Source organism: Amia ocellicauda, chromosome 15 (genome assembly GCF_036373705.1).
Source record: "Amia ocellicauda isolate fAmiCal2 chromosome 15, fAmiCal2.hap1, whole genome shotgun sequence".
Classification (NCBI taxonomy): domain Eukaryota; kingdom Metazoa; phylum Chordata; class Actinopteri; order Amiiformes; family Amiidae; genus Amia; species Amia ocellicauda.
In genome coordinates, this window is record NC_089864.1 from 22,709,770 (window position 1) to 22,720,488 (window position 10,719).

A 10,719-nucleotide genomic window follows, 5' to 3' on the forward strand; every position below is an offset into this window, starting at 1 on the left:
CATACACAGTGGATAGTTAATGTTTTCTCTGCAGTTGCTGATAGATTACTGGTGTATTTGTCTGCATATGAAAGTCATATATCTGTACTGTATCATTCACATTGCATACACGTAACTGATTAGTCTCACAATATGACTCTGCACTTTTATTTGTATTCACCATATGCCCAAATGATCTAATATCGAAAGAATTAAAAGTTAACTTCCATAAGTATATAAAGATTTTGTTTGTCTACATTCCTACCACCGTGAATCAGCTGAAAGGCAAACACTGACAAAGTGTCATTTTCAACAATAATTACCTCCGTCCTCTGTCTAACAGCCTTCGATTCTGTGCAGCAATTAGTGCTTCAGGGCAATGAACACTGAACTGTTAATCTGTAATAGTATATCTCATTAGGATGTCTGCTTAAATATTTATCTTTGCTGATAATTGTATTGGCATTGTGTCAAGAAGGGGAGAATTAGTGTTGCAATGTAAGCAATAAATCCCATTTGTTTTTACCAAAAATTTAATTATAAATAATAAAACGCATTTCATTTAAAGTTCAGCGCTGTTGCTTAAGGGGGTTGGGGATTTATTTTAATGGGATCCTGTCAAAAACGCCATAAAGCATAAGAACTTTGAAATGACTTCATGTTAATTGCATGTAAATACCTATGCAGTGCTCAAATCATTATAGCCAAGTTCAGGGCATTTATTTGTAGATATACTTGTCTCTGCATCCATGAAGATATTAAAAAAAATATATACATCTCTCACAGGAACATTGTTAATGTTTAGAATTGTGCATGGGATTAAAGTGACAAAATGTCTAATGGGTTGTTTGCTTCAATTAAGAAGTTCATTACGAAGATGGGTGGACCAGTCAGAAATATGAACAGAAAGATCTTTCCAAATCACACCACAAGTTGTTTTCTGTTTAAAAAAAAAAAAAAAAAAAGCCATTTTGGTGTTTTTAATAACGTTTTTTCCTCCTTAACTCGCCAGGTAAGCGAGAACGCGAAGAAGGACTTGAAAGACGGACTTGCGCTGTACAACACAGACAACAATGTCGGTCTGAAAAACGCCTGGAACATCATTCAGGCCGAGGTAATTGGAGACATTTCAGTTTTCCAGTGTGTGGCAGTGAAACACCTTTCTCACGCTTCAGCGCTAGAGCAGAAACAAGCTGATACTGAGAAGGATAATCAAGGTTAACTGCGAATAAAGGATTAATTAGAAGCATTCACATTGCTCTGCTTATTTCGCTTGATATGCATCCTGACTACTAAACAATCCTAGTGTGCCGTTTTGTTGAACTGCTTATTGAGTAATACATCACCAAATGCGTGTATTTTATTATATTTGTTCCATTGCACTTAGATAACATCTGTTTTTTGCCAATGAGGGGAAAGATTACACAAAGTGGAAACTTTCAGAGTGCTGAAATTCAGTTAACAAAAGTAAATTACTTGGTTCATTTTCTATTGAGTGTTGGCCATTTCCACTTACAATCAAGTTTTAACAAATTTAGATGCATAAACATCTGTCTTATTGAAACTCACCCATAATCTGGTTCTAACGGTGTGTGTGTCTGTGCTTGGCAGTGGAAGTGCTGTGGAGTGATGGGGTACACTGACTGGTACGAAGCCCTGAAAGAGCCCGTGGTGCCGGACCGCTGCTGCCAAGAGCACTACCAAGACTGCGGGCGAAACGCCACCAACATGTTCTGGAAGCAGGTAAAGAGCAGCGCTGAGATCCTGTCCCTTGTATTTATTGATTAGCAACACCCTCACCCTGGGACTAACAGTTTTCAATGATTTTCAAATGGGCCAAGATAAGACACTCATTGCAAAGGGTTTGTTAAAGCCTCTTTTACATCTTTTATATTTTCAGAGGGCCAAGAAGTGGATCTTACAGACTCTTTGAAAAGAGTTTATTGAGTGACCCAATTGTAGCAATTTGCAGCCAAGCTTGTATTCTGTCCTTTTTGAAAATCATGCAGTATGTTCTTTATGGAGACAAATAAAACATCCACTACATATTTGACTCTCAACCTGTCGCAAGTTATTTTTATTACCATTTATTACGAAACAAAAAATCATTTTCTAGCCTAGTTTAAAGCAGGGAATGAAACTACTCTCTCTTTCAAATCGATTTTATTAAAACCGACTTTTTATTTTAATCAAACTTACTTCTCCAAATTGAAACCATTAAAAATTCAGTGACTAATTGCCGGGAGTAACTTGAGAGCAAATTAAACAATCTATATTAAATGAAAATGCCCTTTGGGACATACGTTTAGTTTTTTAGTTTTTTTTAAGCGAAAGAGCTTGGGACTTAAGAAGCAGATAAGGACATTTTTGATTGACATGTATCACTTGTGAAAAGCTGGTGGGGAGTTCAAATAAATGAACTGTGAATCTGTTTATTTGAATGAATTCTACACTCTCTGCAGTTTTTCCTCCGAAAGAAAAGTGGAATATTTTCACAATGTCCAGAGCTGAAAGGATCACTAAAAGGATATGATAACCAACACTTCAAACAGTTCATGGAAGTTAATAACTTTTCCTTCCTCTGGATTGTGTCTCTCGTCTTCTGTGTTACTGAAACATTTCCTTTGGTTGTCTCTCCCAGGGTTGCTATGGGAAGGTGGAAGAATGGTTGGATGATAACAAACACCTCTTGGGCACCATTGGGATGTGCATCTTAGTAATACAGGTAAATCCGTCTCATGCTGGAGTAATTAAGTTTTTAATTAGCTGTGGGTAGGGGGAACAATATTTCCTTTCAAGAGCAACTGTAAGCATTCACTTCACACACTAATGGTGATAAGCACCTACAGGCACACGTGACTAAAATATTAAACAGTTGTTATTGTTATCATGACTTCTTTAACTATTGAAAAGAGTGCGTACCTTCTAAACAAAGGCAACACCCAGTCAACGGGTTCAATAAGGAGCTGCTGGGGCTAAAGGACTGAAGACTGACACCCCTGGTCTTTGGTGTTCTGATGATATATAAATGGTTTTATCGTATCTTTGGTTCAACAAATGCGCCAGACATGAAAGTAAGACACTACTGTCTCTCTGCAGAGGTTTTTTCTTTTCCGTGGTTACCATAGCAGTTTTTTGCGTGTGGCCCTGTGCAACCTCGGAAAAATCTTGGAATCTCTGCTTCCGTGAAAGAAAGTGTCACCGAGAAAGATCATAATCGAATAATAATCCACTTTTCTGCTCGATCGGGGCCACAGAGCAGTTACTTTCCCCTCTGCTAAACTGCAGTGATGTAACTTATAGCGTAGGCAAGCATGAACAGCTTGTCATGTAAGGTTAATCTGCACTTCAGGATGAATAAGGATAGTAAGAAGAGCTCCTCGTGTCATATGTCTTCAGTGTGATGTAACATGACCTGGAGAGGAAACTCTGGTGGGAATGCGCCGTGTTTCGTAAGCAATTTGGCTTAATAGGAAGCTTAATTTTTTTATGGGAAAAGTTTGGATTCAAGTTTTTTGCCACGCTCTCTCGATATGCTAATGCTAGATGAGTTTTGTATTCATACTGTTGAGATCATGAGGTAAACAGGAAGGGAACTACAGAGAATGTCTAAGCCTGTGTTAAGCAATGCAGGATGGGTATAGAGAGAGACCGGCAAGTCTGAGAGACCGTAACTGCAAAAACGTGTGTGTGTGCCTTTGTTTGATGTGGAAGTATTCCTTTGCTTTTGTGTATTTGATTACAGAAACATTCAAGCACAAAACCCCTTAGAGAATCTCCTGTAGCCTCTTGCCTTGAGAACAGATCAATCTGCCACAAGCGCAGTTAGATTTTCAAATATTATGTAGGCTATGAGTTTGCTCATATGTTACAGCTCAAATGTCTGTTAACAAAATGTATTTCTATATCCACAAGGAGATTTTTTTCTGAAGTTGTACAGCAATGCAAATGAGACTCACAGCAGATTGCAAGGTCTCGATATAGCTCGTCTTCAGAATAGTATAATTTGCTTCCATTGAGGTCTCATACACAGACTTAATAGAATTTGAATAGCATTGCACCCGTGGTGTTGTTGCACTGTTGCATTTCTATCAAAGTTGATCTCCCAGTTCTCTTTTGCCTAATTGTCTTGCTTGTTACAAAGAGCAAGAATGTGCGAGACATCTCCGCATGTGTTTACACAAATGCACAAACTCAGACACGGTGCCCCGAGTGTGCCGATTGCACCACGAGAGGGCGCCACCTTCACTATGTGACATCACCGTGGTAAAATCAGCAAATGTAAAACAATTGTACTGGGCATGACCCGGTTTGTAAAGCCCTCATTATTCCCGTCTCTCTTACAGTTTGGCACGTACTAGCCAAACAAAATGGCACCTTGGATATATTTATATACACACATGAGGTCATTTGAAATTTGGATGCCAAAAGTGAGGGAAACACTGATTCTGAATGTCATGCTTTCATCCTTCATACCAAGAGAATGATTGTCTTCCTAATCAGCCTTATTCTCGACTCATATATCAACGGTTTTGTTTTCCAGATCCTTGGCATGGCCTTCTCCATGACTCTGTTCCAGCAGATCCACAGAACTGGTAAAAAGTACGATGCCTAGCACCGCCACCAGCAGAGGTATCCTGGCTCACCGTCAGTCTCCAGAGGACAACCCAGAATAGCCCCGTTCTTTCCCCGCAGCACTGGCCAGGCACCAAAAGGCACCCCCACATTTACACAGACTACAGATCTACTCCATCAGAATTACAATTAAAAAAAATTGCATATACAGTTTATTTGCCAAAGAGTTGAACTAAAATCAGATCGGAAAAGAGAAGAAGCATCGACTATTGACAATGAACGCTATGTGGCTATCTTTCCTCCTTTTGTTTTTGTTGTTTTTTTCTTCTAACTAACAGTTTTTAAAGAACGCAAGAAAGGAAAAAAAAAAAGAATGCGTTGCTTTACTAATACACTTCTGATCTGCACATGTAAAGCAAAGGGAGGCTCTGAAACACAACAGCTGTGTCGAACAAGTCTCTGGACGTTGGAAGAGCCCTGTTATTTCCAATCTTTGGTAAACAACCGAAGGCTAAAATTTTGCATGCTACAGATTTCTTTTCTACTCGATGGATAACTTTGTATTTTAAAGTTAAAATAAGATATTTTTTTGGATACAATCCTAAGAACTTTTTTTAGTTTTAATGTACGTTTCTTTCATGCTCCTTTGCAATATATGGATGTTTTTGTTTTATTTTATTATTTGTTTTGGGCGGGGGCGGGATTTGGTTGTTTTGTTCTTAGGTTTGTTTTGTTTTTTATGATTCATAGAGCGGTCTATAGGATTGAAGACATTACTGTAGGTCACAGAGCTAAATCGTCGTGTGGAAAAATAACAGCCTTTTGTTTCAGCCCTGAATGTGCTCTGTTAAAGCGGGATATTCCGACGCCTGGTTTGTCTTGATAAAACACTTCACAGGTCAATTAAGTGTCCACAACAAAGAATTGTTACTTGTCGTTAATAATGACTTTCCTACTCCAGCTTTCACACGTGTAATATACACACTCTTCATAATAACTCTATCATCATAATTGCTGTCACCTCACCAGCCCTGAGTTAAAATATATTATCCTTATTCCTATAATTAAAATGCTCACACTAAGCTTGCATTGAAATCACAAATATGAATCTTGTGTACTGTATCGATCGGGATACAGTACAGTGCTTGCTGTGGTTGGTTTCAGAGTCGTAGACGACAGATGGGAAGTAGTGACTCAACAAATACCTTTTTGAACGGGAAACCTGGTTGCCTTCCAAGCAGAATTAACAAAACCTTCTAGAAGCCATACAAAAATATGTTTTCATTTGAGTGGGGGAACGCAGAGTTGAAGCATAAGTCTGGCAAGATTGATCATTGGTGTTGTACAGCCTGCAGTGTTTCTTCCCTTTTTTTTTGCACACTTCAGCAATCTGTGTTTTAATTTCAGGTCCAGGTTGTTCTTTCCGCATCACACACAGAAAAGCCGCAGAGCTTTTATTACAGTGCACATTTCCACAGACATTCCTGCTAGATGACTTGAAGATATACCTCTAGTTTTAATGCTGCTTAAATTTGAAGAAAAAAAATCTTATTCAGTCACAAAGGGTGGGAAAGGGAGGTTGTTCAGTTAGGGAGTTGCATCACACTCAAGTACAGAAGCTGTTGGGAAAATTGGCTAGTTGTTTACTTCGAAAACGGGGAAATTGGGACCAGAAGTGAATTGAGTTCTGAATATCATCCTCCGAATGCAGAAACATTTTGAAATAATTGTTTGGGTGGCGGTGGAGTGCTGGGTTGGGCGGGCAGGGGGTACTGTGGATGATGAATTGAGGAACTCTGCCACTGAGCATGTTTGCTGCTATGTGGGAAGTCTGTAGCTAAGAAAGGCAATACGACATGATGGAAAAAGGAAAAATGATGTCCATCGTTCACGCTGTTTTGACACACTGCAGTGTTTTACTCCATTCTTGTCTGGTCAATCTTGCTGGAAGATGTGTAACGGATTGAAAAAAAAAAAAAAGAAAACATGCATGATCTTCTTTTGGGTGAAGTTTGTATGACAATACTTAGCGGCAAGGGGAGCCGACGCTGTGACACCATCACGCCTTTGCAGGGGGCCGACATCTGTGTTTTGTCACCTTAGCCTTTGCGAGCGGATTGCGTCCCGTCTCGAGAACGCACCGGTCGTTTCACGTCTGAATAACGATGAAGACAGTTTCGGAAAGTGCTGAGCTGTTGCCAAAATCCAGGTTTTATTTAGAAATGGTGCTTTTCTCAGCTGCCTCTGATGCCCCCAGGAGACGTAACAGTTGCGGCAGACTTTTGTTTTTTCACGCCCTGGCAGGTGCCATTTTCCAAGTAATTAAACATCCCCCCACTCAATGGTGAAGCATAAGACTGATTTAATGTTTCAATTTGGACTTGCCGTGTGTCTGGAAATGAAGTCTACCATTTAATTTCAGCCCCTCAACCAAAGGGGCAGCACTTGGTTTTCCCCGCAAAATTATATGCTGTCCCTCACTTGAACACAACTGTTATATATGAAGTGGTGTGTGTAAGTTCGCTACAGCTTTGCCACCATGCTGGGCTGAAAGAGCAGGGCGGTCTCTCGCTGATTTATATGAAGCATTTGAACTGAAGAGAGAGCAGTTACATTGATATATTTCTATATATGGCCTGATCTGAGGTTTTGAAGATTGCAAGGTGCATTTTGTTAACAATCTAAAATGCTTCAATTACTGTATTCAAGGTTTGAAATTACTATGCCTGGAGTGACTAATATACGTTCATCTTGTCAGTCCCAAAATGGTCAAAAGCAGCCTTAACTGTGTAGAAAATCTTAACATACAGGTCCTAAATACTTCAGCTTCCTTTGTCAAACCTCGTATACTGTATTTCAGCGGATAAAATACATAGAGATTGATTTTTAAGCTCTATTAGGCTGTGATTTAGAATCATGTTCTTCAGAAGAACGTGTCTTTGACGGAGTGCATTTTATTTACAGTGTTGTTCATGTGTGCAGTCTGACAGGTATTTGTCACCGGATCCCATCCTTTCATGTTTTTGCTACAGCAATACTCCATGCTTGATTGAACCAAAATTGAATTGTGTACAAAGTGTATGTAAACGCTCAAAAGTATCTGTCAGTTCAACACAGCTCTCCGGTTTGTTTGATTGCCTAGGAAGACAGAGAGAGTGTCACAATTTATATTAGTTCCTTGGAAATAATTAGGAGAGGTGACATGAATCAGAAGTACCTCACTATGGAAACCTCTGAGTTCAAGCTGACAACCTTTCTGTCTTAAACACATTTGAAATGACAGGCATTTGGGGAAACCTATGAGCTGAAGTGTGCACAGGGCAGATCCAATTACAATATACTACTTTTGCTAGTGGCTGTAATCCAAGAAAGAAAAATACATTTAAAAGGTGAACTGTGCTTTGTTTTTGTTGTTTTCCTTACATTTTGAACTATTGTGTAAATTGTAAGCTGATCAGTGTTAAACTGTACAGGATTTCTGTACAAAAACCAACCAGTGCTGAGTCACATATGCTTCCCTACATGACCAACACATTTTTGTGTATTTTCAGTGTAATTTTTAAAAGAAGCTGAGCTGGGTTAACCAGCATTATGTGATGCAAATCCTATGGAATAATCTTGTCTTTTTAATGACTGTGGTAATTTGAGAAAATTGACCTTGAACTCTGAAATCAGATCAGTCTTTTCTTACTAGGTCTTCAACATCATTGGCATCTTGCAGTATTTGTGATCTGTAACCAGAAAGCAGGAGAGCTTTTGTTTTCTAGTCCTAGTCATGGTAGGAATTGGATTTTCACCAATATGTTGGCAACCAGCAGACTTTTAACAGTCCATGTGGGTTACCTTTTTATATATACCTGTGCAGGATGGACTGATCTCAGGCAAGTTATATGTAACCGCCAAAGACAATAAAGGAATGAAAACATTTTTTTTTTCTTTTGTATTTTTTTATTCCAGTTGTAGTATAACTATTCAAATGTTTAAAGGAGGGACATTTTTTTATATATATTTTAAATCTGCACTAGATGCAGTTTTTATGCATTTAACAAAAGACACAAATGATGTTCTTAAAATTTCTCACTTTATTACGTAAATACTGCCACTGAAAAACAGCAAAAATACAATAATGCTCTAGATCCTGTATGGGGCAGGGGATGAGGGAGGAGAAAAACAAGAATGCCTCCCACCTTTATTTTTAACAAGGTGTTGCAAGCCTTTAGCAATACAACAAAGTCAAGCTCTTGGTCCTGTTACGATGGGCGTTGCCATGAATACTCTGATACTGTATTATTTCACAAGTCTTGTCCCGTTTGTTGTTTGTAAATGAAATGCACTCTGAACATCTCTGAGAGTTGGTATAATACTTTATTCTTTTTTTGTCAAATGAAAAGCTTGTCGTTAAAAACCCATTCATTGCCTTTCAAGTAATGTTGTGAAGAAATGAATGCTGTCGATTATTTTGTTTTCATTTTCCTGTTGTTAATGTTGTTGACTTCCTTTTCAATAATATATTTTTAATTGTATTTAATCATGCATAACCAGCAACAACATGTGGGCTTGTGACTGAATACTGGCGAGACTCTTTGAGCCCCCGGCTTTGGCTGTCTCCGCCAAGGGGTGCAACGAAAAAAGAGCGGTATCTTCTTCAAAAGCCCCAGCCCTCATGTGAACGTTATTGTCATTGTGTTTTCATCAGGAGTGCAGAAAACAAGAGGACTGCTTGTTTTTGTTTTTTTTCTTATGGTGTTTAAAGGAATACAAAAATTAATAAATGAATATAAAGAAGGGGGAAAACATAACTTTCTAAATAAAATAGGAAAGAAGCATTGTGTTGTAGTATTTTTACCATTGGAAGTGCGCGCAGGAATATTTTTGTACCGAGCTTGTTACTCATTGTTTAGGTGGATATGGAAACTTCTTGTGTGTGTTAGTTAATAGACTTTAATGTGCCATTCCATCCAAGTTATGTTTCACATCACGGTTCCTTCTATGCAAAAACACCTACTTTAGCCTTTGTACAGATTATTTTGTATTAGTAATACGTACTGAAATAAAGTGAATAGAACCAACCAAACTGGACTGCTTTTTTATTGGCTTGTTTTTCTGTGCACGGTGTGTGTTGCTGAAAAATGAAGTCACTGGCCGATTAGTGTTGCATGCATTGTGTGGCTTACAGTAAATAATTTGTCTCCTGCAGGTATAGATAAACGAGGCTATGAAGTATCACAAAACGGTTAATATGGGCCAAAAGCAGACCGCAGAGAGAGGTTTGGTTCTTGGTTCGGAAAGTGGAACCTGATAAATGAAATAGCTGGAGCCATTATCTCTCACTGTTGAGATTATGAGAGCAGTGATGCATAGTAAAGTTGCCCCCATACTTTAATTGAACTGTCCCATGAAGAGTCAAAGATTTATGTTATTTACTAAGGTTGTTTAAATGGTGCAGAAAGGGCGGTTACAAAGGGAAAGAGAGAGCATTCGATCATGTGTAAAATGAGCTTGCTCGTTCCGTAGGTGTTATATGATGTTATTCAACATCGCTGTGTTTTCTTGGTGAAATAATTGAATTTCTGGGTGAGGAGGAGGGGGTTTGTTGTTTATTCTTTGAAATTTGAAATAGCCAAACACTATTTAAATTTTCCAACCAAGTGATTATCTCAATTTCCTTTCCACAGTGAGCATGATTGTTGTGTATGGTGTGATGCCTAGACTGACAAAAATATATTGGCTTTCTTTTTTGTAAGTTGAAACTCTGTTTACAGAATTGTACATAGCCAAATTGTTTATATTTGTCACCAGTTGGTTTACAGGGGATACATTAATGCATAAATCCATAGTATTACATTAGTATGCTATTCAACAGCCTTATCTTAAAAGTATACACAAGACTATTTAATTCAGATTATGTAACCTATGGGAGAGTTTATCTGAGTGCATGTATTTGCAGATATTTTTCCTGACTGCCTGTGATTGCCTGCTGTGGGACTAAAGAGCGCATGCTGCATGTTCGATATTTAAAAGGTACAAATAATCCTCCCGCCATTGGTCCCAAGAAAAAACAGATGGCATATGTTGCTTCCTGTCAAGAAGCATAATTTTAGAATACATAAAGACAGAGACAGTCGGAGCACTCTGGTCTTGCAGCCGAGAGATGGGTCTCGGGGA

At 38.5% G+C, this 10,719-nt stretch overlaps 1 protein-coding gene across 3 annotated transcripts in view; it reads left to right on the forward strand.

Annotated features, from left to right (window-relative positions):
• Positions 1-9,628, forward strand: part of tspan9a (tetraspanin 9a) — a 140,987-nt gene extending 131,359 nt beyond the window's left edge. For all 3 annotated transcript variants that reach the window (XM_066724113.1, XM_066724112.1, XM_066724111.1), the window contains 4 exons: positions 992-1,093; positions 1,591-1,722; positions 2,621-2,704; positions 4,523-9,628. In XM_066724113.1, the coding sequence (XP_066580210.1) occupies positions 992-1,093; positions 1,591-1,722; positions 2,621-2,704; positions 4,523-4,594 (390 nt within the window). In that variant the 3' untranslated portion in view covers positions 4,595-9,628. The remainder of the gene's footprint in view (positions 1-991; positions 1,094-1,590; positions 1,723-2,620; positions 2,705-4,522) is intronic.
• Positions 9,629-10,719: the final 1,091 nt, after the last annotated feature.